The 26,559-nt window shown below is 38.7% G+C and overlaps 2 protein-coding genes across 10 annotated transcripts in view; one reads left to right on the top strand and one right to left on the bottom strand.

The window, feature by feature from the left end:
• The window catches only part of LOC147909273 (uncharacterized), a 164,035-nt gene that overhangs the window by 72,045 nt on the left and 65,431 nt on the right, over positions 1–26,559 (bottom strand). Inside the window, exon 1 of one of the 5 annotated variants that reach the window (XR_015545371.1) lies at positions 4,570–5,996. The exons of the other annotated variants lie outside the window; for them this stretch is intronic. The gene's annotated coding sequence lies outside the window, so the exon portion shown is untranslated. Of the gene's footprint in view, positions 1–4,569; positions 5,997–26,559 lie in introns of those variants that run through there. 5 annotated transcript variants of the gene reach the window in all.
• grh (grainy head) overlaps positions 1,831–26,559 on the top strand; it is a 128,992-nt gene continuing 104,263 nt past the window's right edge. For 3 of the 5 annotated variants that reach the window (XM_087407006.1, XM_011069044.2, XM_011069045.2), the window contains exons 1-4: positions 1,831–2,989; positions 3,070–3,156; positions 6,005–6,323; positions 14,574–15,391. In XM_087407006.1, the coding sequence (XP_087263132.1) occupies positions 6,273–6,323; positions 14,574–15,391 (869 nt within the window). In that variant the 5' untranslated portion in view covers positions 1,831–2,989; positions 3,070–3,156; positions 6,005–6,272. The remainder of the gene's footprint in view (positions 2,990–3,069; positions 3,157–6,004; positions 6,324–14,573; positions 15,392–26,559) is intronic. The other 2 variants (XM_011069043.2, XM_087407007.1) reach the window with 2 other exon arrangements.

Raw genomic sequence — 26,559 nt, forward strand, 5'->3', positions numbered from 1 at the left:
ATCTCATCATGGACTCACGCATATGCCCTCCTCCTCCATCCTCTCTCCATCTTCGATGTTCTCCCCTCCTTCATGTTCCTTCTTGCTCTTTCAATCCCGAGTCCATCTCCGTTCGCGCAACTACGGCAGCAGCGGCAGCAACTTCGCTCTCTTCGGCATCCGGCGTTCAGCATAGACGTCTCTTATCCGTATAAGAGAGAATCAATCGGACGTACATATATGAACGTACTTCGTCTCAGCGAATCTCTCTCTCGCAGATATCTTTCTCGCAATGGTGGTAGAAAGAAAGGAAGAAGAGACGAAACGAGCTCTCTTCTCCATAAAGAAGAAGCTCTTTTTCTCTCATTCTCTTTCTCTCTCTTTCGTTCATCGCATTCGCCACGTCCGTTCGACGAGAGAGATGAGAGGAGAGCATTTGATGTGTGCGTACGCGCGTCTGCCTTACGATGACTCGGAAAGATGCCTCGATCATCCAAGGCAGACAGTTTCAGGCAGAAGAGGCTTTCTTTATAGCCTGCGTAGAGATAGGTCGAATAAAAAGAGATACTATTGTAAAACAAAAACTTTTATAATAGATAGATGTATCTAAGATATCTTTCCGTCTCATGAGACATCGACTATCATTCGACCAACATCTGTTTAGCGTGTATGTTCGGTGAAATGACTTCACGTCCTTCTGTTAGACATCCCTTTCGGATACGGTTTGTGGTATGTGGATATCCTTCTCAAGGTGGCAAGATAAAGAGCGAGCGTTATAAAATCGAAGCGGGAAGGACAAGGGGAGAGAGAGAAGATGGAAGCGGCGGCCAGGGCTCAGATACGATAATCTTACGTGTGCGTGTCCTCCTTCTCGTTTCTATATCGCGGTCCTCTCTGCGGCTACCCTTCTCAAGGTAGTAAAGCCGAAGCGGGACGGAAACTACAAGAATGAAGTCCGAAGTAAGAAGGACGCCAAGACGCCGCGATAACATACGTCTGCGCGGCCGTCTTTGTTCCGCTTGGACCGCATGTATCCTTCTCAAGTTAGCAACGCGGCTCGAAGCTGAAACCAGCGAGAGAACGAAAAAGAAAGAGAGAGGGAAAGAAAAAGAGGAGGTAGGGAAGGAGAGAAGAAAGAGAGAGACAAGTCAAAAAGACGGTAAAGCTGGACGGAGAGACATGATGATGCACGTGTGCGTACATCTCGATCATCTTCGTTCCTTCCACAGCAATTCTCGGATATCCCTCTCGGCAGGTAGCTGAACAAAGAGGAGGAGATGTAGAAGAAGCAGTACGTTAGAGAGAGACGATTACAGAAACACGATAATGCCGGGTGGCCAGGATCCCGCCTTGTTGATGATTCGATGTTCTGTTTGTATCTGTGTAACACGTCGGGGAGAGATAGTTCCATCCTGGTCACACTCATCTGCGAGAGCTACGAGACTGTCCTTGTTGCTGGCTACCTGTACACCAACCCCACTAGCCTCCTACCTGTACCTATAATATTCATGTGTCTTTCTCTCTCTTTCCCCTTTCTCTCTCTCTCTCTCTCTCTCTCTCTCTCTCTCTCTCTCTCTCTCTCTCAACAGTGTCTCTTATCCACTTGCACTTTGCCGATCGTCTCACAGCCGACCACTCTCACCGTTCTCCTTGGGAGAGAAAGAAAGAGAGGAACGATGGCTCGCCAGAGGAGCTTGAGGGTCTTCTACCATTCTCTTCATCTTTTCTGTCTTTCTCCATCAGAAGTGGGAGGGCGAAGAAAGAGAAAGAGAAAGAAAAAAACGCAAACGCCGAAGGGAGATAGTCTCTAAGGGAAGGCGTTATGCGCAGGTAAACGCAAGAGCGAGAGTAAGGAGAGGAGGACGAGGGAGGATGGAGCGAGGGAGGATGGAGAGACCGTAGACGGAAAACATGCGAATGGGGACGAGTGGGAGAGAAAAAGAGACAGAGGGGGGAGGGCAGGCGATAGAGAGACGCGCGATCGTGTGTGAGACGCGAATGAAAGGGAGGGGGGGAATTCGAAGCACGGAGCTAACAGCGTGATGCTGGGAGGCGGCAGCGGCGACGGCCATATTGCTGATCTCGAGAGGCGAAAGAACGATCCGAGAGAGCACCGTGAAGCTGCTGGGTTTAGTGGTCCAACCCAAGGTTTTAACGGTTAAAATACTGTTTGTTGCTTCAGGCAAAGTTAGTGAGTACTAGTCTTTTTTATTAAAAACGTTTAAATTCCAAAATCTTTCGTATAGTTCAGTTCGGTTTCTAAGTTTTCAAGTTTCTCAGTGATTGTATGCGACGGTCATCGTTGTCGCGCGCGTGAACGTGCAAGTGTGTGTCAAGCCGGTGCGCGATTATGCGATTGAAAGTACAAACAGGATACGGACAAGTCCCGTAGGATACTAACGCATAAATTTGCAGATCAGCGGTACGCTAAAAGTATCGAAACGAGTACGGAACGACCGAATGTGACACTTGAGACTCGGAGAAATGTTAACGTAATAATGTGCGCGTAGTGAATCGCGATTGTGACATCAGGTGAACAGGCGACGCGATCAAAGGAGAGTTTCTTACCGAAATATTTCGCAGAACAACCAATAGCTTCACCGGTCAAGAACGAGAGTCAACCAAGAGGATAACTGCGGGCCCCCAAAGAAGGGTGCCCTGGAAAGAAGAATAGTCCCAACGTCAGCGAATTCGTTAAGACGACAGACGCCTCGGTCTATGGAGAAGGTGGTGACACTATCATCCATTGAGATGTGATCCAGAACATAGGAGGGACACTTAGTAGTTTGTAGTTGGTCCCCATCTCCCCCCTCTATTACCCCATTACCCCACTAGCCCCTTCGTGACTTCTACCACCTACTCTACCTTCCCCTCTCCCCTCGTACACATGCACGTGTGATAATCCACTTCACCGGTAAAGCAACCACCGGATCAGCAGCTTCTCTCGAATACGCCGGCTACTCTACCGCTCAACGACACTTCTCCCTCCCTTTTAATACGATCTTAATGAGTAAGTATTATCTTCACATCGTCATCAGTTTTATTACGATAGTCTAGGCCTTACTACAGCGCGCGCATCTTTGTCAATAGCTGGAGGCTACCTGCGCGATGACGCACAGGTGACGTGCAGGTGACCTACCGGTGAACAAGTGGACGCGAAGAATCATAGACCATGAGGTTACCGCACTGATATTCTGCCAGCAAAATGCTTCGTATTTTCTTTTTGATTTCTTTGAGTCGTTTATCAATATTTTAACGTATTGTTACCTTTTATAATATGTGATACACTGATATGGCTATCAGAACCATTTGTAGATGGATAAACTTTTTTTATTTGAGATGTTTCATAAAATGTAAAAATATATATATGTGGAATTACATGTAGTTATGCTAATTTTGTATATAGAAAGATTTACAGAGACAAATGATTTTTTTTTTTACAATAATACAACTCCGTCTTATTTCATGTACCCAAATTTAAATATAAATTAATAATCAAAACTAATAGTTTAAATTAATAGTTAGAATTAACGGAAAAATATATATAGACATACTCATCGCTAAAAATATAATCAGAACTAGTTATACTCTTTTCATTTAATTTTTCTTTACTTTGATATGAATGCACGTGGTATATACGTCACATTCAAAGTGTTAAATTTAATAAATGTATACATTCACTACAGCACAAACTATAGTAAATATATACACTTATTGAGTTAACACTTTGACTGTGACACATACACATAGATATTTAAATACACAATACATAGATATTTAAAGAATTGTTGTCGCATTACCTTTTTTCTCAAAGATATTCTAATCTTTTCTCAAAGATAATCGGATATACTAAAACTTACTAAGGATAAAAACATTACGAGAATTTTAGGTATGAATGAAGCCTTAAATTTTAGGAAAAAATCTAAAAACTTTTCAGTTATTTAAAATCCATATTTCATGGCTCCATTGAAGGCGGAGGTCAAAGTCGATGACAAAGATACAAAACGAGCAAATAATAGACCAATAATAGATCATCATTCTCGCTCGAGCATAGAAAAAGCTGCAGTTACGGTATACCACAGACAAAGAAATATTCTTTAGTGTTACGTTAAGTTCTATTCAGGAAACTTAACGAAAAAAAATTCAGAGTCAACATAATTCGGATTTAGTTAGAATTATAATCCTTGATTAATAACAAAAAGCGCGAACGAGAAATGTTACAGCATCATTACAAGGATCTAAGATCAATAATTTAACTGTATTTTAAATCGAACTGCAAAAAGATAGTCAACAAATACAAGAGTATTGTCAGTAGTAAGTTATCAGACTATGGCAACTCAATAAAATAGATATAAGAACTTAAATGCCACTAATCTTAGTCCTAACATGAATCAATCATTTATGCCGCGTAAAAAAACCACGGATCCGAGAGCAAGCAATCACTCACTTTAAAAACAAATAGATACGATTAATAAAGCCGGAGAAAAAAAATCGCGCCTCTTTGTCACGGTCAACATCTAACTGAATACCATAAGAGCGTTAGGAAATTATAAACATATCCTGACGTCATCCGTACTCAAAGGGAATCACCTGGGAACTCTCACTAGATCTCAAGAAATTCACTCTCGATACACTTAACGGCAATTCCGCCGTTACAGCTGCATGCCATGCTGGATTCTAACCGACCAAATCGCGGTCGGCACGATTGCAACACCGCGATGCACACCGGCGCGATGGTAGGTCTAGAATCTATATCGGCGGCAGGTGTAACGCACGATCAAGGCGTCTAGTCGCTGATAGACACATCGCCTTCGCGCGACGCGTTGACGGAAGAAGACGCTTCCTCCTCTTTGTACGACTCGACGGAGTCCTCCGTTCTCCAGAGGCATCGTCCACTGACGCGAAGCGAGGGCGTACAGGTACTTGAAATACAAACGGACCCACGGTGGTGGGTCCAATCTGATGCAGGGTTCCCTTTGAGAATCAGGTTAGACCGGCTCCTCTGAACCTGCTTCTCTGGCTTCTCGTCTCCGGTTCGCGGTTGTATACCGGCCCAGTACGTACCTACTCCTTCTCCCTGGGTCGCCCCAATCTCCTTCTTCCGCGTAGTAGGTAGATACCTACCTACCTACTTTCCGCCGCCACCCTCTTCGACTTATCTCTGTTCCTCTTGGTTTCTCTCTTTCTCTTTCTAACAACCAGTCTTGTTCCTTCCTCGCGAACATCACCGCGTCTCCATTATTGACGACGCGCAGTCTAAGAAAGAGAAAGAAACAGAAAAGAGGAAAGAGAAAGATACTGAGAACCGGCACTGGCACCGGCACCGGCACCGTCCCGTGTGTTCACTCTCGATGGTCCGGCTTCCTCGTTACGTCTATTATTATACCTGTCTATCCGTCAGAGCGGTGCCCGCGAGCTGAATTCCAGTTTTACGCGCGCGCCCTCCTCCACGCGCGCGCTCACACGCGCCTACTCCGCCGTAGTAGTAGGAGCAGATGGACGAGTCGGAGAGAAGAGCAAACCGACTGGTTTTGCTAACCATCCACCTGGGCAAGACCGCGCGCGAGGATGTAGAATTCGCGGTGTCAGACTGGTTGACCGACATCCGCGCGGATCCTTGCCCCGGCGATAAGTGAATAACGCCGAACCTGCTCGCTCACTCACAGGTTCCGGTTTCCCAATCGCGGGAGTACGCATCCCGCGTGCGTCAAGCTTCTCCTCCTCCCGCGGGCCACGTGGCGAAACCGAGACGTGGATTCTCCAGTTCCGACATCCACTTGTTGTGCGGAGAAAACATGGGATTACCTGTTTGCATCTTCCTGATAATCGCTGATTGCCCTGATTGCCGATTCATCTTGTTTTTCATAGTTATTAAATACGCATTAGATTAGATTACTTATAATACGGTGAATAGACCAAATGTGTATTTGTAAGGAGTCATCAATATAATAGCTATAAATTATTTTAAGAAGATAACAATGTCAATAATCTTACAAGCATCTTTTTTCCTTTTTGTTTCTTACAGATTTTTATCGCCCGCTTTTCTTCAAATAACGTGCCATACAACCCTCAGCAACCTGTGATATAATACTCGATGACTAATTTACATAGACGTAGACATCTAGTCGAAGACTAGATCAGGCTGAAGGTTTCGTCGTCAAAAGAAAACTGCAATTCCTAAAGACAACGACAATTTAGCCTATCAGAACAAGCATTTAAGCATTTTAAGCACGAGAATTTTAGAAGATTACAGTACGAGAAGAGAAAAAAGAAACGGGAGACGGCACCGGAGAATGTCGACGTGCACCGACGAGGCCGATAATGCACCCTGCACTCTGTCTCCGGTTAGTACCAACTCTCATACTTTCGAATAATAAAATCTAATGCCGCATATTTTTGCATGGCTACTATTAAATTGAATTATCTGATTGTGAAAACTGCATTTCCTTAAAACAACAGAATAAGCTTAATACAAACATTTTATTTTTGTGACGCAAATGATGGCGAATAATTAAACTTTCTATCTCCTAATATTTAGTTTATTAATTATATTGTAAACTCTCTATTTCTATTCCAATGGACTTTTAAAAGAATTCGAAGAATATATAATGATTGTTTACTTCTATATTACGCAAACTCAAGGAATACAATAACATTTCTAAGCTAAAACATTTACATAATATAATCCACCACATAGTTTATCGTTTATGTAAATTATCTACCTGTTTCCTTTTTCTTTTTTTCTTCTTTTTATTGTTCATTCACTCATACCTTTCTCCATTTATTCAAACAACCACCCGTAGCGCAAAATAATGAGGATGGACTGAAGTATTATTACTGGTCATGAAAAGAATTTCTGGAACATTTCTGAGATGTCAAGATTTTAAAATAAGTTACAAGTCTGTGCGTACACAAAAGCATAATCTGTCAAGTCTGTTTTAATGTTAAATGACAAAGCATTTATGAATTTTCAATTTTGATGGTAAAAGAGGCGAAATCCTTGGAAATAATGAACCTTGAAAATAATATAGCTCAAAGATAAATATAGCTGACGTTATTTATGTTTTATCGTCAAAATGACGTCTTTATAGTGTCATTTATGACAAATAACGTCAGTTTGCTACCTGGGAAAGAATCGGTTTTATAAAACTACGACAGTTCAGAGTTTAAAAAATTTTTCTTTTAAGAAAGAAGAAATTCTTTTTAAAAGAAATACTACTAAATCGAATGTGCTAAAATATTTATATTTTATTATTCACTTTATTTATTTTAATGGCGGAAATTTTTGTTATATCTAACGTTTCATTAATAGTCGAAATCTTTTATATTTTAAATTTTTCACATAGAAATCTATTGAACAATTGTTTCAATAGAATTTTTATTAGAAATTTTACTTTCAATTGTGATATTCACTAAACTCATTTCCGATGTAATAATAAGGCAATCTTCAAGAGCAAAGAAATGTGTGTGCTTTCATGAAAATTTAATTCAAATCGCCGCGGGTAGCTTCGGATTTTTGTAGCTTCAAAGAGGCTCATTGCTCGAAAGTGAAATGCATTGATCAGCCCCGTTACTCGCAATACGAAACATGAGTATAAGCCATTCTCCAAGAACATTAATAGCTCGACGGTTTATGGATAAATCGCCTCGGGCTTATTATGGACCCATTTTGCCTACTGCGCGCGATTCGCGACCTCTATAAAATGGGTTGAATGTTTCAAGATCAAAGAGCTTCTTGTTTTATTTGACAATAAAAAGAATATAAAGGGAACGATCGACAACACGACAACTTAAAAATTGATGAAGAAAACGAAACTTTTTTATTTTTTTTTTTTCTCCTTCACTGTAATAACATCATAATTATAGATCAACATAATTATCATTATTATATGAATATAAGTAGCACAATATTAAAAAATCCGAAAATGTTTTGCAATAAGATTAAACGTTTAAACGAGGAAAAATTTTAAGTGAGAAAAATCACGAGGTGATTTTATTTAAAATATCATCGGCGAACATTGTAACAAAGACTAATAAGAAAAAGTCATTTGCATTTTACTCTGCTTAAGCGTTGCGTGCAAACACGCGTGCATAAATCTCATGAAAAGACGAAAATAAGGACTCGTTTCGCACCTGCGTCTGGCGCCTTTTAATACGCGGTTAAATCCGTTTATGACAAGCATCGCGGTGCATACCGGGTGTTCAAGTAGCCGTGTAAATATTATCGCGCTTCCGGATCGAGAAAGAGAACACTCGTGCGCTTCTTCATCGGAACGTGGACAGTCGCGTCCGGTTTTCGTTATTGTAAACGTTGATATCCTTACGAGACTTCGACATTCTCAGATGTAGAAACGAACGATACGTTAATCGTTCATCCGTCTCTTCGTATATACGAAGGGGATCCACCTATCTACCTGTGGACAGGACTGAACGAAGAGATTCGCTGTGCACGGTGATGACTCTTCAGATTTCTCGTACCTGATGGTCAAACGAAGGGAACCTTCGTCGATGATCGCACCGTTCATTATGGAGATAAGAAGTAAAGGCTCTTTAATAGAATTCCGAGCGACTGGTCATTTTGTATCTTCATTAACTTTTTCGTTAACCGATTCATTATTGGGCGGTAGGTAAAAGAAAAAAAAAAGACAAGGCGAGTCCCTGTAATTCGTGCACGCAAATCTTTTCTTGATTCAAATGACTCATACCGACTATAAAAACGAGATTGAAAGCGTGTAAGAAAAATGTATCGAAAATAAGCATGTACATTGGCGCGACGCCAAAATATTTTACTTACGAAACAAACTCGCGGCAAAAAGGGGAGAGCTTGATGAGTGGATGATAAGCGATAATAAATAACGATGACGTTAATTAAATAAGCCATTCGATGTGAGTGCAAGATTAATAAATTCAAACCAGATTTTAATCAAAAGTTCACATTTTGTACCAGAAATTACGAAATATTTAATATCTAGTTAGCTGCGGTAATGTTATTCGAGCTGCGTCATTGCGCGATTATTGAAGGCAATGCATATAAACAAGCTATTAAATATTCGATGAACAGTGATGCAAAAGAAATTTCACTAGAATCACAATCGTTGCAATTTTTGCCGCAATTAACGCATTCAAGTTAAGACTAACGTTTCTTACGACTAAGAGCATTAACCACATAAAGCGATGAAAAAAAAAAAAGTTGCTTTACGAGCCGTTATTTAGATGCACGATAGTATATAAAAAGACGCTACATAATTTGCAGCTCAAGGCTCGAAATTCCTAATTTACATTTATCGTTTAAGGAAGGAAAATATCTTATGAGATTATTAGATTTTTAATTCATTCCGATTTCATCAAGTTTCATTTACTTGACTTAATTCAGTTAACGGTTAATGAAATCGTGGCTTCCTTTACAAGTCGAAGACTAATAGACACCGGCAATCCTCGCTGGAAGTAATATACGAGCGATAATGTTTACGATAATAAAAAGCGAATCGCGAGGATATTCCGACTGTTACGGCAAACGGACGAGGATCATACCCTTAAGATACGTACAGTACCGCGAAAGAAAAGCATCTAACGATTCCACGTATCTACATCCGCGTTGCACGCAACTGCGTACTGCAGTTGTCGCGATCGGCAATAACTGCACGTTGCAAGGGGGATGTACGCGCGCGATTCGCAGCCTACGGCGACAAACGAGTAAGAAACGAGAGAGAGAGAGAGAGAGAGACGTTCGAATACCCGCGAGTTTTAGCCATGGACGGACGGACCATTCGACCGACAGACACGTTGGACTACTGTCCGGCACGAACTCTTACGAGCGCAGATCAACCGGCCAATTAACTGTTATTATGAAGAACTTCTTGCGTGTAAAGAAGACGCGCAGCATTCTAAACGAGCTGCAGCGCGACAACAATCCGTAGGATTCATGGTAGTCATTTCGAGCTATTCGCGAAATCGCGATCGTTCGTCTTGTTCAGAAGTTTTGTCGCGATTTGACAACGTTCGAACGATACGTGAGGATGGTTGTTTTTATTTCTGTGAAATAAATTTAACGATTATAATGTTTTTCGTTGTTATTAAAGGATGATAAAAAGCTGTTTTTCCACATTTTGCAAACTGAGTTCAATAAACTCAGACTTATTGTTGAACTCATCGGATTAGATGGTACTTTTAAGATAAGTGAGGCATCTTTCAGGTACACTTTTTTTTAAATCTTATTCTAGGAGAGGAAAACAAAAAGTATCGATCAGATGCCTAGAAATAAATAAGTTATTTTTACATTCCTCTATCTCTCATGAAAGATAACTAAGAAATTTAACTATACCAGTAAATAAATACTATTATATACTAATAAAAAATAACTATTAAATTAATTTTTTTGGATATTCTAAATATTCTACATACAAAAACTTAAGTATCTTATCATCTATCTACTTAACCCGAGAATTATTCTAATACTTTTCATTTAAAGGATCACTTGAAGTGTGTTTTCACATCCCAATTAAAATATATAATTATTAACAACATATTAATGATTTATTATTTCGATTTATTAGTATTTGGGAATATTATGGATATAGATTTAATCAGAATTTTCTGAAAAAAGTAAATAAAAAAAACATTAAAAGAAGAAAAAATGCTAAAATATTGCGAAACAAATCTTACTTACGACGTTTTCTAATTATTAGTTACAAAAAAATTTGATCGTGATAACAAAATATATATTTGTGCAAAATATATCCCATTAATTGTAAAAAAAATTAAATAGATGACTTATTTGATAAGAATAAAATTCTATTTCACCGTATTTAAATAAAGATTTATTAATGAAATAAATACATTTCTCACACAAAAATATTTAAGTATATTTTTCTTACTACAGGTGGCTATTCCAGGTTAAAGATTAATAGTATTGTCTAAAACAAATAAATCATCTTTAATAGATTATTTTAATTTACACGCTACAAGATGCAGATTAGATCAACGGATTCTAGTAATGACAGATTAAACATTAGTCGAAAAATAAATACGGTGATAATCTACCGCAAGATAACAGCGGGATCATAAAAGATACTTTTAAGCTGATACTTTATCGCTCACTGCCATTTACATCCCCGTTGTCAGTTATTCGTATGAAAAACGAATAAATCCATACGCGGTTCCTGTGGATCACCGTTGAACCGGCTATGTTCGATCCCGCTGGCCGTGCGAGCGCGATAAATTTCATCGACTGACGTGGGATTAGATTTCGAATGAAGTCGGTACACGGCCGGGTATTCGTATTGCAGAGTACTTAACGTCGTGTAACGACCGCGGGAGGTTCATGTCGCGGTCGCGACTCACCGCGGGTCGGGCTGATTAATGTCTCCAGCCGGCGTATCTGGGACCCCTGACACCGCCGATGAAGCGTGTCGCGGCGGTGCGATGTCAAGGATACAGTACCTCAGTAGCTCGACGACTTTAGGTAATGAATCTGCGGAGATTTCCTAACGACATCGGAGGGAATTATGAGGAAACGCGTGTTGCAGCGGTCAAAATTCACGAAACCGCAAAACCGCTTGCGGCGATATGACGTTTTTATAATATCCGTGCGATTACCGTTACATCAGGACCGTTTCATCCGCTAGACGTTCACGACACAATGCCTGATATCTACGAGCTATGATTGGAAAAGCTATAAAAAATTTACTGGCACAGTAAAAGATGAAAATAAAATTGAGTTATGTACGAGTTCCTCGCGTTTCTGCATGATTTTAACATAACGTCAGTATTTTGAAAAGAATTAGCTATTAATAAAACATAAAGTGGTCATATATATGTTCCCTGTTTAATATTAGCTGTTTATTTATGTAAAAAATAAAAGTGCATATCCGGAAAGAACGGATTTGTTAAAATATCTAAAAATTTAGTTAGTTTGATACACACCTGAAAATAATTTTGTTGAATTAGCAAAATAATTAGCAGGAAGCACAAGTTAATTACTAGAATATCACAATTTTTTGTAACATTAGTCATCATGTTAAGTTTCCTATTAAGTTTCATAATTATTTTAGACCGACAAAAATATTTTCTAATCTGTATCTAATTAAATTTTTTAATACTTCAGTAAAATTTTTCTTTCTCTCTCTCCATGTATCTGTCGATATTGATGCCAAAGATACAAAATGTTTATACAACATCTGTAATAACAATACCTACGTAATCGGAATTAACATTATAACGACGCGTTTAATTTAGAATTATATATATATATATATATATATATATATATAGTAATTTAAATTATATAATTATATATATAATTTTATATATATATATATATATATATATATATATATATATATATATATATATATATACAGAGAAAAGATTCAAATAACGTAGAGGAGAGGCCTCTGAAAATAAAATCATACTGTGCGTAAAAAGCAGGCAAAAGGCGTGAAATTACGATGTTATTAATAATAAGTTTGTCAGGCATGTATGCCAGAAAGTCATAATCATGAAATAAACATTGTTACCTTAGCTCATGGAGACACGTGTGGTCTATTCAGAGGCTCGCGTTTGTCCATTAACAATTTTACCCGTACCTACCGACCGTATTTCATCGCGCTAATCCTCGCGTTTAATCGTAGAATCGCGATTATTCATCAGCGGGTGAATTTACGACGGTCAACGCGAGAAAATATAAGAACCGGTGACACTTAGGATTAAGTCCCGCGCACCGTAGAAAATGAATAAAGGAGGAAAAAGTATACTTTCCGAAGAGACGAAGAGACAGAGAAAGAGAGAAAAAGTAAATTTTTGCGTTTAGGCTAACGGCGTGAGTAATTCACGTACAGCATCACGCGCGAGGCGCCTGAGCACTAAGAGGATGATTCATAATATTGTTAATTATGTTAATTGACGGAACCCATCGCTGCGGCTACGGGCTGCTGCAATATGCACGGGCCTTAATAGCACTGCCACGTCGCTTTGCTGTCACGTTACGAATGATGCCACGGTGACTGTGTGGCATCGGGCAGCTCTCGAGGTCTCGGAGGTTTTGCCAGGAAAAAAAGATTTAAAAAAAAAAAGAGGAGGAGAAAGAGAAGGAAAGAGAGAGACTTCGCGTCATAACTTATCGGCTAGAAAGTACGATAATCCGGCGACACGTGGGAAATTCCAAACGACGTCATTACTGTACCGTATTCTTATTCATGCGGGTCACAGGGGTTTCCATGAGCGCCAACTTCGGGAATACTAGGATATAAGTGCATCAGTAATGCGACCGTCACCGTTTAACTGACCATTAAGTATACTTACGTAGGATATCTGTTCTACGCGTATAATATATTTTCAGTAATAGTAGTTCCAGTAAAATCTCAGAAGAGACTTCCCTTCGCGCGATACTCAATCTCTAAAACTTTTGATTTGCAAAGATTGTCTCATGAATAATTTTGCAATTTTGTCAGGCATCCATCAACGACGGATGGGAAAATATCTCTCAAAAGTTGAAATCTTATCTCATCAAATGTTATCATCTTCGCGAAATAAATACGTTGAATATTTTCATTCGCAGAAGAAAATGAAATTATCTAATGTCACTATTTCCCGATGTGAAAATGTATCATGTAATCTTTGGAGGGGGAGGGCAATATAAATCATAACAAATAAAACGCTAATGAAAGCAATTAATTAATGCCGACGATGTCGCGCGAAAATAAATCACCGACTTCTCAGAAATGAAAGCTGAGGCAATCCTTCCTGAATTTCGCGACAAAAATGACCAACAGCCTCGCGATCGTCACACGATGAGTCGCGAATGGACCTAGATCGCGCTAATGGTCGTTTGATCTTTGAATACTCTGAAAGAATTTCTTGGTGCGTGTATTACAAGCAATGAACATACGAGCGATTAATTACGACGAAAGGATGCCTGGTCATATGAAACGCCTCGTGCTTCGGACCGCGCGAGAAGATATTAATATAATTTCTATCGCGCACACAGTTATTAGCATTCGAAAATATTATAGGTTATTGCAACATACATATAGCGTTACCCGGAGTTGCCCGGGACGCCGGGAGTTCGCTCGGGCGTATATAAATCCCAATGTCGTAAACCGCGCGCCAGTTAATGCGATTAATAAATTAACGCCGGCTGCGCGCTGTGTTTTAACTTCGTTATCATTGTAAATGATTTAATTCAGACCTGCATGTGCATATGGGCGGCGACCGATGGCGAACGCGCCGTTTCGGTAGGAAGAAAAAAACGAGGCGCGATCAGAGCATTGTGTGCGCAAAGATCAAGGTATCTCGTTAATACTCGATAAAATGCAATCACAATACCTTCGCTCGATTATAAGAGATAATTTCACAATGGCGTTCGTTTCTTCAACTTTAATTCGGCGTGATAAAAAATGATATTATAAATACATCTGGTGTGATAGCGAAATCGTTATATACGATCACTAGTAGTACGCAGTATATTGAAATATCTTGATCAACAATCGCGATGCCAAAAAATCTATTCGACAAATAAAAATGGCGATTTTTATTGCAATTGTTGCGACACACACTGCATGACCCTACCTATCTACAGGTCCCCATCTATCTTACAGGTGCAGGAGGCACCAGTCTCACCAGCGTCCTCCTCTCTGAGCAACCAAAATCAAAACGAGAACGAGCAGGTCTTGCTGGCGACTATGCAACCAGTAAACGTGCTCGATCTGCACGAACCGCCGGCCGTGCATACGCTCCATCCCAAGTACCACCATCACCATCATCGTCACCATCACCATCATCATCATCATCATCATCATCACCAGCAGCAGCAACAACACATTCAGGGCAACGATTCGGAAGACGTACAGCAGCGCGCCGCAGCTGCGGACGACTCTGACGGGCGCGTGTCGCCTGGCACCGAGGCGGCCGCCGGCAACACGACGCTTGGCGTCGGCGAGCACAAGATGATCGACCTGATCTACAACGACGGGCAAAAGACAGTCATGTATACCCACGACAAAGAGATCATTTACGAAAATGAGCACGCGGACCGCGTGCAGGTGGTCGAATACCCGCCACCACCGCCGTCGCCGCCGTCACCATCGCCACCCTCGGCCGGTGTCACGAGGACGACAGGTCTGTTGCCACCGTCCTGCGTCACACCGAGGTCCGCTGCCACGTCCGCCGCCGCTACTGCCCTGCATCTGCATCACTATCCGCAGCTGCAGCTGCAACACGAGGACGATCTGCCGCCGACGGTGCGCCACGCCGTCAACGCGACCGTGCCGAATGGCGGTGCCGCGACAACCACAACGACGGTTCTTGTGCTGCAGGAGCTCGTCGCGACCGATCCGGCCGCCGCCGGTGCAGCTGCAGCCGCACAACAACTGACACTTACCGCCGCCGCCGCCGCTGCAGCATCGTTTCGCGCTGGGTAAGTCAAGTTTTTCCGTTACGTTTCGCAAATCGCGAATTTTCCTCGTATCCGCTCAACCAGTTGGCGCTCTTTATCATACCTTATTCTCTTTGTCAGTCGATTCAGATGATTAGATAACCTTCGAAATGAATACTGTTCTTATAAATGAAAAAGTATACACCTGCATCTGTATTGATTCAGCGAAATCATTAAATATTTATATCGTAATGTTAAATAACAGATTATTAATTTGGTTGAGGAATTAATCGAAATGATGCATAAACAAAAGTCCTTATCTAACAGAAAAGATCAGCGTATGTATGCGAATAATAATAGTCCTTATCTAACGGGAGCAAGAATTTTCGTATTACATATCATCTCGTAGTCTGATTTAATCACTACGAGTGTTCGCGAATATTTCTTGGATAATCGTATTATTATAATGCGACCGAGTATTAGGTATATGTTTACGTCGCAAATCCCACGCGCATATTTCACATATAATTAAATCTATCCTGACCATGTCACAGTCGAATGACGTTGTATTCGAGACAGGTTGTAATTCATCCTTTCTCTGATTATTGACTCACAATGCCTCTTGCGGTTTGTCCTATCCGCACAGCAGATGCGACCGCAACGTTACAAACGAAATGTGCGGACACGAAATACTGCAGTGAGAACTTCGATATTAATGTTTTTCATGAACAGGTATCTCCAGTATTTTCACGAAGTATGTCAAAAAATATATATTGCTATGTGCATTCGCACATGAGATTATGAATATATACATTACATTGCGGCATAAACTGATTAATATCGTGTCGTTGGTTGGTGCTATAAAGATAACAGTAAGTAAAAAAGATTAATGAGAATGAATCACGTTTGTTTGTAACGTTAGACGTCTTACGAAAGACATTGGGAGAAAAAGGCGTGATTGCGGATACGCGCATACTTTCCTCCTATCGAGATTGCCTGGAGATATTCAAAGTGATAATATATTAAAACGAGAGGACCCGAAGACGCGGCAAAGGTCATAACGAAAAAAAATGGAAGAATAAGCTAAATGTCAGCTTCGGAGCTTGTTACAGGCTCACAAATGAACATAAAGGATTCAGTGCTTCGTTAGCGCGCGTATTTACGACCGAAACGAGAGTAATAATTGCGAACTTTTACGAGTTACGCGAAGCAATTCTATCCCCTTCGCAAAGGAACTAGGTACTCGAAGGTCGAAAACTTACAGATGTAATTCATCCAATTTATTCTTGAAAAAATTACCTTGTAACTAGATTACGTCAATCGAGATTAAATCAATATTTACTCAGTGGCAGCCAACAATAAGATTATTTTTTTCCAGAAGTTATACGGATAAATCATGGACGATCTGATAAAGCCAATGACGTCTGTATATAAAAAAAAAACATCTCGATAAATAACGATCAATGATTTGTCTTTTTATTATTATCAAATTATGGCAGACTATTTATACCGACGGTAGCGTAGACGTCACAGAAAGAATTGGAATGGAAGTATATAGCGCTCGAGGAGCGGAGCGCTATCTGGCGCACGTATCAGCGTCGACAATTAACAATCATTGCGCGCACTTAGCCGCGAGCTAATGCGGATAAGTCACGTTGCTATATAGAATTTATTATTACGACGAAGACTACCATCTCGCGCGTGTGTGCGAGTTACGCGCGCCGGCGCGCCGTTCTCCGCACGCGGAGAGTATCGGCGAGCCAATAACCATTAACCACGCACGCACACCGGCGTGCGCCACCTTGCACTTTTGTAATAAATAAAAATCAACTGCAATTAATCGGCGTGAGATATGCACGCGGGAGAGACCTTGGATGCCACGAAAGAAAAACCGCGCCACTTCTCCGCGACCGCTTATTTTATTTTTTTTTTCGTTCACCCCGTTATTACGAAGCGAGCGCGCTGCTGCCCGCCGAATTCCCGCCATTTCGAGTGAGACTCCTTCTCGCCGGTCCGTTCACCAAACAAACGGCCGCTGTTTTCTCCTTTCCTTTTTTTTTCTTTTTTTTTTCATCTTTCTCGCTTCGTCTCCTTTCCATTTTTCGTCGGAATATATGGTTGGACGTGTATACAGATTGATATATTCGGTCGACTCATTCCTGAGAAATAGCGACTGCCTCTCTCACTAAGAAGTGCCTCCATAGTGATCTTCAAAAATTCAAGTTCCCTTTCACTTCGCACCTTCAGACGCGTCACCGTGAGTTTCGACAATAATCAAGATGTAACAGAAAGAGAAAAAGGCAACCTTTGAAGAGATCTCATCATATATACAATTCACTTGCGTTTTCGAATGATTTTTTTCTTCCGCGATATCGATGAATTGACGTAATCAAAAATAGTTAATGTGTTAAATTTGTAAAATTTAAATATTACTCGGGCTTTCGAAATTAGAAACTATAATAAAGTATATCGGGCAATGAAAGCGTCAACACAGCACGGAAATTAATGCGCAATATAATATAATTATCTAATAATGTTTACATAATATATAAATTATTGTCGGTCCCACCTTATTTGAACGTTTCAGTTTTCTCCAAACAAATCTATCTTCAGCAAATTCGTAGATATTAAATGTCTTGATAAAATATTGCGACGATGTTGAAATTAAACTCTATGTGAGATTAAGGATGAGCATATCCTTATTGTCTAATTGGGAGTTGCGGAAATTCGTCTCTTCGTTGTTAAACCAAGTGACTAACCTCCGTCTCCATTGATCACAATTCGTTATTCCAAATGTAATAGTCTGTAAAATGTAAAAGTCAAAATATAAAATGGAACGATGACAAGAAATAAAAGATTCAGACTTTTACATTGAGTATACGATATCAAGATAAAAGTTAGTCTGTTAAACCGTTACTAGACTTTTTTTTAATTAGAAAATATATCTGTTGTTGCTATTGTTATAGTTGTCAAGAAACGAGATTTTTCAGAAGCGTATTTTTATAACAATACTGTATCTCGCTCTTCTTCAAGTAACGCAATAAATAATTGATAATAAATAATTTCTTGCGTAACAAAGAAAATACTCCGAGTTGAACTCTTTCGTTCTCGTGATCGAATGAGACGAGTAAAAAAAGCCCCTAGAGGGCTTCTCTGCTATTCTCTTTTGTCTAGTCCTCCATGATCAGAACGCGGCGGACAAAAAACAATCCCTCGTATTCTCTTAATCTCTTTCTGTTGGTCGTCCAAGTCTTAGGAATGAAGAGAGAGAAAACGAGTACCAGGAGAAGAAGGGAGCCATCCCTTTCCGTTCACCCATGGCCTCAAGAAGGAAGTAAGAAAACAAGTTTCTCGCACGAATTCTTACTTCTTTTTATTTAATTTGCACAGGATTAACTGTTTATAGTTTGCGTCCACAGTGTATTTTTCGTAAAACACTTGTAAGTGGGAAAAAATATATATCTCTTATCATTGAAATATATATTGTAAAAGTAAGATTATAATACGGGAATAATTCGTGTTAACGGAACGACGGAACATTCGATGTTTTCTGTCTAAGCACCTTAGCTAAAGATCGAGTCAAAGGAACTGGTTAAGTTGACATGCGTGGGTGTGTGATATGAATGAGTATATATGACAGGTGATGCGTGTTATTGATATAAATGTTCAAGAAAAGCGCAGTGTATTTAAATCCGTACACAACGTTCATACGACAGTTCAGTATACTCACATTTAACGTTTCTTCGCTATTTCTATTCGGATTTGTATAAAAATCTACCGAGACGTGAGAGAATTCGATAAAACTATCATCTCTATGCTGGAAACGTATATATAAAGTAGCTTTATGAACATATTTAAAATTTATATTTAAATAAATAAGTATATAATACAATATAATAAATATATAAAGAATAAATAAAAATAAAATATACAATAAGTTATGGATGCACTGAAAAAAAAAGTCCTAAATTTAAATAAATATTTATTTGAATGCCAATTAAATATTTAATTAACGATAAACAAATATTTACTTAATAAAAAGAAGTAATTGTTGAATAAAATTAATGTTTTTTGTACCAAATAAATATATTTTTATATTTAATAAATATTTAATTGACACTATTCAAATAAATGTTTATTTAAATTTAAGATATTTTTTTCTCAGTGTAAAAATAAAAAAAAAGAGATAGATCGCTTGCGGCAAATTCCTTTGTCTGACATTATTAAATATTCAGCGGAACTTAATTCTTTAATTTCGAAACAAAATGTAAAGTGATTATTTCGTCATGAATGAACAGAGCAAGACGTAAATCGATAATTGCAGTCCATATATATGTCCTATAATTGTCAGCGTGTAAAATGGAAACGATCTGCTTCTTTCCTCGATTCGTTCGTCCTTTTAATTCAAGTTCCTTTCACGAGAAGATTATCCGTCAGGACGGATTGATCCATCTTAAATTGAGAACCTGTCTCGGATTTCGCCGTCGGGCGAGCAACCGCGAACGAGTTTAAGCCGTGGAATAAGTAGCTTAAAGGGAGCGCGGGGTGAAACGGATCTCGCTTTCGACAAGTTCCAAATCGACCGACTGAGTTTTATCCTGACGAGTTTTATCGCGTGCTCATCTCGTACTTATAGTAAATATACTTGCGAACGTTTTAATCGGATTGTGGAAGGGAGCATATTTCCTCAATAAAACACGCATTTCATCGAAATTTCAAATTGCATGTTATTCGCATACAAAAATAACGTAACTATAAATAAATCATTGAAAGTCAATGAACGACGAAGAAAATATTTTTCTAATAATAATTATAGCTGACGACTGATGTAAAAAAATGTCGTGAATTACTATATCAGTGACAGGAGGAAGAAATGTTGTTATTTCACGTGTACTTAATTTATAGTCCATTTCCTGCCACCCTATCTTGCGCAACGCGATACGACTTAATATACTCCTACGCATTCCGTCTTTTCAATTAGCCAAACGTTACGAGATAGATCCCGATACGTTCGCCAGACCTAATCGATCGTTTCCAACGGCAACGACGACTTTCCTGCCATTTTACAAATAACGCACGACAAACAAGTTCGCTGCGCCGATCGATCACCGTCTCTCTCCCTCCGAATCACCGCCGTGTTAACCGATATTATCAGCCACCGGCGTGTTTCTATATGCCACGCTAAAATAATGGATATTAATGACGTCCGCGAGAGACATCGCGGTATGACCTACTAACGCGTATTTTTCGCGATTCCGTAATTCGCCCGCGTAGAAATTTATGGCGTTCCTCCCACGCGGAAGGCGCTGGTGGTTTATCTCGAACAACGCCAGAGATCGTGCAGTATATTTTTTTTTTTCCGCATATCGCAGGTCGGAAAATTATAATGTTGGCGTGACGACTTCACACGTCGCTGATCACCGTATTTTCCGTCAATGGGACGCGCTCGCGCAAATATAATCCTTGTTCCATGTGTAGGTCCGCCGCAGCGTCATGGTAACCACAATGGCGATCGTCTAATGGCGAGGAACCGAGCATCGCTCGAGGGTCGTAGCGGCGTAATCTATGTTAATGCACCGGCGGAGGTGGTTGAGGTATAATAATAGTGTTTTCGAGGATGTGACGTCATACACCCCGGCGTGCACGCATATGTGCTTTTCGTGGATTATTTATTTGACAGATCTCCCTACGGGGCGTTTCTACGTTTATAACCCGGCATCTCCTCTCTCGGTTTGTGTCCCACCATATACAGCCGCGCGTCCGGTCGGCGTACCGGTGTAAGTTACCGGTGGCCTATTAACGCCGGCCGTGGAAGCACGATATATCCGCGTATACCTGCAGGCACGACGAGATCGGTTTCGAGAATACCCGCGTGGCACGACACCGGAATTTTTTCAGCTCCGTTTTCCACACGCTTCTCAAGAAGCGCCGAGATACTCGCCGACGGGATCTCCAGCGAAAACGCTTTATTATGTAAATTGTATTAAGCGTGAAACGCTTGGCTAACGTCAAATGATTATCAATTAATCGTTAATCTGATCCTACGCGTGATGTTAGAACAATTATGCAGGACTGTCACGTGAGGAGAAACAAAGTACAGCATAATAAATGAATCTACTGAAAAAAATATTAAATAAATATTTGTTTGAATAATTCTAAGTAAATACTTCCTGAATGTAAACATATATCTATTTTATACAAAAAAAAAAACGATTAATTTGATTTATCATTGTTTTATTAAGTAAATATTTATTTAGTGTAAGTAAAGGTTTACTTAATACAGTCAAAGAAATATATATATATATATAAGATTTATTAAATTTTCTTCAGTGATGACGTCAATTATATTAATCGGCGCAAGTATTATTTACAATATATTTAATTAAATAAAGTGAAGATATATATTGAAATAACTAAGTGTCACAAAGTTTAATCATACATGCAAGTCAACGTTAAAGATATCAATCGATATAAATTAGCGCGTAAATGTAGGTATGCAAAATACGATGCATTCGCGAACTGTATCGCGTTAAGTATACACTCGGAATGAAATCCCCCTCATCGTTCGTGAAAGTGCCGCCGTATCCCGCGAATTTTTGGATTACCGGAGGCCAACGTTTCGTATGCGCACCAAATTGCCGTAATGATGGTGCACCGACGTAAAAACCATTTCTCTCTCTCGTTCGTGGAAACGAGAACGTACAAGTCGGGCCCCACGTCTCTTTCGTTTGTCCCTCGTTCGTTTTTCTTGTACGTCCCGTATCCCGTTCCACGAAGCAACTCCGCAGTCATTCCACGTTGCTCTTCTAGAAACGTTGGACAAAAATTACCGATATATAACCGATGAAATAATTGATATTCTCCGTTTATTCGGTGCGATTATTTCGCACTATCGTGCGATTATTTTACACTATTGTATTTATTACATCATTTAATCGATGCTTGCTGCAGGATATTTTTACGTATTTTTCAGACTTTTTGCAGTTTTGCGATTATAAAAAGAAATTATCATAAAAAAGATCTTGATGTTATAAATATCGCTTATCATAAAATCAGCTTTTTTTAACGATGAATTGATGATACCTTTGTAAGACATTGAAACATCAGAAAATGATTTATGTTTTACAAACGACTTTTCTTTTGAAGCCTCATATTTCTAATTAACATCGTATTTCCACGATTTTACGCGCGATTGTGTATAATTATATGTAGCAATCGGTGAGAAAAAAAATTATATTGAACTAAGATATTCACTAACGAGAGTGATTAACTTCAACGATGAATACCAGGAAAAACTGAGTCATCGTCTACTTCACATTCAACCCACGCAAAATTGCGGCTGAAATCTGAGATAAATAAGAATTTTCCATGTCGATTTCGTAATGCGATCGATTCTAATACTAGTGATATAAATAGAATACGATTCAAATGTGGTCTCACGTGATCATACACAATAAAGGTATATACACATATATATATATATATCGTAATCACTCACAAATAGAAATCGACTGACGTAAAGACAAATTCGTTCGTTTGCGCCCGTGAATGATTATGATACGACGCAATAGCGTAAAACTTATACATGTAAATGCAAGACCTGCTGCATGTGTTAACCGCATGTATTAACATATTTTCTTGCAAACGATATCTCTATTTTTTTCTCTGCCTTCCCATTTTTTCCGTCTCTATCTCCGTGCGGTTGATAAATTTGCATACGAACGAACTTAGTGTACTAATAAACGTTACGTATAGAAACTCCAAGAAGTGAAATCAACCATCGATAATCGACCCGGTCAAACTCCCGGCTCTTGCTCTCGTAAACTGAACCACGAATCGTATCCACTAGTATATCGACATCGCTGATATTTTTCGCGTCGAATACGGCACTTACACGGTAAAAACGTTTTGTTGAAGTAGACAAATATTTAGTTATATGTATATAAATATTTAGTTATAGATATATTATCTTTTTAAAAAAGGTAAAAAAGAGGCGCCAAGTGTACTTCCCATATACCCATATAGATATATATAAAAAACTATTACATGAATTAAAAAAAAAAGCCGTTACATAAATAATATAATTCAAGTGGTAATATTGTTAATTTTTTATTATAAATTATCCCTCAGTAATACGTATTGAAAAAATGCATGTATTAAAAAAGAAATTAAATAAAATCTTTAAATTGCGCCAATTACAAAAAGAATATTTTCTTGCAACATATAGCATATACTATTGTACTTCGTAAATTGTGAAAAGAACATATTATTTTATTTCAACATATAATATTTAATTAACGAGAAAAAGTGATACGTATTTTTATCTTTCTATTCAAGAGTCTTTTATATTTGCAATGGACTACAACATTTAATTTCAAAAAATTAAAGGCAAAGCAAAATGAAAAAATTTTATTAATAGAAACAAAATTTTGTATGTAAAAAAACTTGGCGCTGCTAAACTTCAAAATATACTAAAATTCTCTTTTTATATTAAAATTAAAATTCTATGAAGGCAACTGAATAGCAACTTAATGGACAAAACGCTTTATATGTATGTGCCACACGTACAACTGAAAAAATTTTAAAACCTGAAATGGTCCCTTTTTGGGAAACAATCTCCAGATCTCAATATCGGCTGCACCAATTTTATTCGGACTGGCAAATCGAAAGATACCGATTATATAATAAAACATTATATAAGACATTATATAATAAAAGTGTTTTTAGATTTTTGATTGCGGCTTTAGTTTCTGAATAATTTTAATCTAAAGTTTGTTGATGTCAAAACTCCAGATAAAGCTAGTAGTACCGTCGCGAATTTGATAACGGCACGAATATATTCACAATGACATTCACACGTTAAGCAGTCAAGCGGCCCGTTTTATATTTATATTTTTATACACTTTTAGTTATATTTTTATACACTTTTAATTTAAAAGTAACTTATTAAAATAACTATACAGTGAAATGTCGACACATAATACAGTGCTAATGAAATTATAGATAAATAAATCGATAAATGAGAGCAATAAACGATCCGCCTATCGTCGCAAATATGAAAAGGAGATGACTTTTTGAAGCGATGATGTATCTTACGTAAAATAAATAATTAAATAAAAATTTTGTGGATTTCGCATCACGATATTTTTGTTCGTAGAACACGTAGAGGAAAAATTAACGCTTATTATATAATTCGGAGCCGTCAATTGAGCTCATATTCATTCTGAATAGGAGCTCGATTGGTCCAGCCTTTATTAAAAAACCGATAATTTCGGATACTCGCAACTCGCTGACTCGCGTAAAAGACACGGGGCGGTTTTGCGTTGTGCGTCCACTTGGCTCATATTGCTTTATCATACACGACCGTGTGATCGAATACAGCCCAATGTCAAACGTAGTATGTAAGATTACGTAAATTATCGTTAATAAAAGAAAAATATCTCTCCCCCTTTTCAATATAAAGGATAATAATCAAGATCTTTTGTGATCAAGCACAGTCTCGAAAAGTCATTCATCATAATTGCGTCAATGTTTGTGGATCTGCAAGGATCGTTGGAAAGAAATTTATTTTTTTAATTTATTATTTTTTTATTTTGATAAAGAATTGTAAAACTATGAAAAGTGTTATTATCATTATTTTTTTAATATTAATAGAATGCTAACTTCCCAGATCCCACCTGTGGAGTTAACACGACATTTTATTAATAACTCTTTTAAGAATCAACTGACTTAATACCCAATTTAATGGAGATCCTATATCTCTATTGCCGTTCGCGGATGATTTGTAATCTTTATCGCGTGACTATAATGCAGAATTGACTCACCTAGTTTTATTCACGACAGCAATAGCAAGAATAGCAACAACTTCGTCGTGCTCCATTAGTTCCGGACACGTCCCGCGCGAAATTTCGCGCTTCCGCTCAATATTATAGGTTTCGCGTGTCAGACGCGCAGCGAGAGCTATTTTGCCTTTGTTTCTCTTTCTCTCTCAACCGGACAAATGTCTGTTATTTCGCATGCATCGTCGAATGATCGATATTCAGATCAGCAAATCGCCGGAACGCAAGAGTAGGCAGACGCTCTCACTTTCCAGATCCGCTTTTGCACGTGAATCGTTCTGCGATTTCAAAAATTCCTCTCCCAAGACAGTTCAGAGCGTAACCACGTAAAAGAGCTTCTGGTAGGAAAGAGAGAGAGAGAGAGAGAAGCAGCTTTTGTAACTTGGCGGCTCTTTAAACGCGCGTCCTCGGGGTCCGCGGAAAAAATCCAATTAGTCGTTCCCCCTCGATCATATCCTTATACCGCGCACAGTGCCATGGAGCAAAAAGCCAAAATAAGAAGGACGCGTGCGTGCACGCATGCATGAAACGGCGGCACGCATGAGGCACACGCAAGAAAATCCGCCCGATATGCCCGCCGGCTAGGGATGCATGCGACGCTGCGATAATATCGAAGTACGGCTACTTCTCTTTCGATATTTTATGTCACACTCATACATACATTACAAATTTATATACAATATTGAGGATTTTAAGACTGCCGCTCGTTGTCGGAATATTTGAAAAATTGCTTGCCTCTTTGTTTTTTTAACATCGATACCGCGAACGTGAGTATGGAAAATATTTTATTGGCTGCGTTCAGCAGACAAAGCAGCTTTACAACTGTTGTAAAATTTTAATATAATTGATCTTATCCTTAACTTCTTACTGGACCTAAATGCATAAGCCAATCATATTAAAGAATTTTACAACAATTGTAAATACTATTTTTTCAAAATGCATTGTGTTCACCGTTTAAAAAACTGAGTCTTTACTTCTCTAAATAATCTTTCGTGTTGAAGTGATCGAATGATGATAATAAAAGGTATACAATCGCGACAGATTAGTCCCAATTTTTTCGTTAATAATAAGAAATTAATAAAGAATTAATAAATTGTTAAATGATAAACGATAAGTTTCTAAATTGTTATAATAAATGCTGTTTGTATGGAATTTTATTATTTTTTAATTTTTAATGTATGTTGCACTCAACAAAGTTATTATTATTACTATTATTATTGCAACTCTGGAGAAAATCTGTCAACCGAAGATCTGTTAACCGAAAGATTATACTATTAGGTGTTGGAATTAATTCGTAGCGTTTTTTAATGAAAGAATGTTACTTATTTCACATGAGCATTAAAAAATACATTAATGAAAGTACTTCCCATC

This window comes from Acromyrmex echinatior, chromosome 6, assembly GCF_024713525.1.
Source record: "Acromyrmex echinatior isolate Ae372 chromosome 6, ASM2471352v2, whole genome shotgun sequence".
In the NCBI taxonomy this organism is placed as follows: domain Eukaryota; kingdom Metazoa; phylum Arthropoda; class Insecta; order Hymenoptera; family Formicidae; genus Acromyrmex; species Acromyrmex echinatior.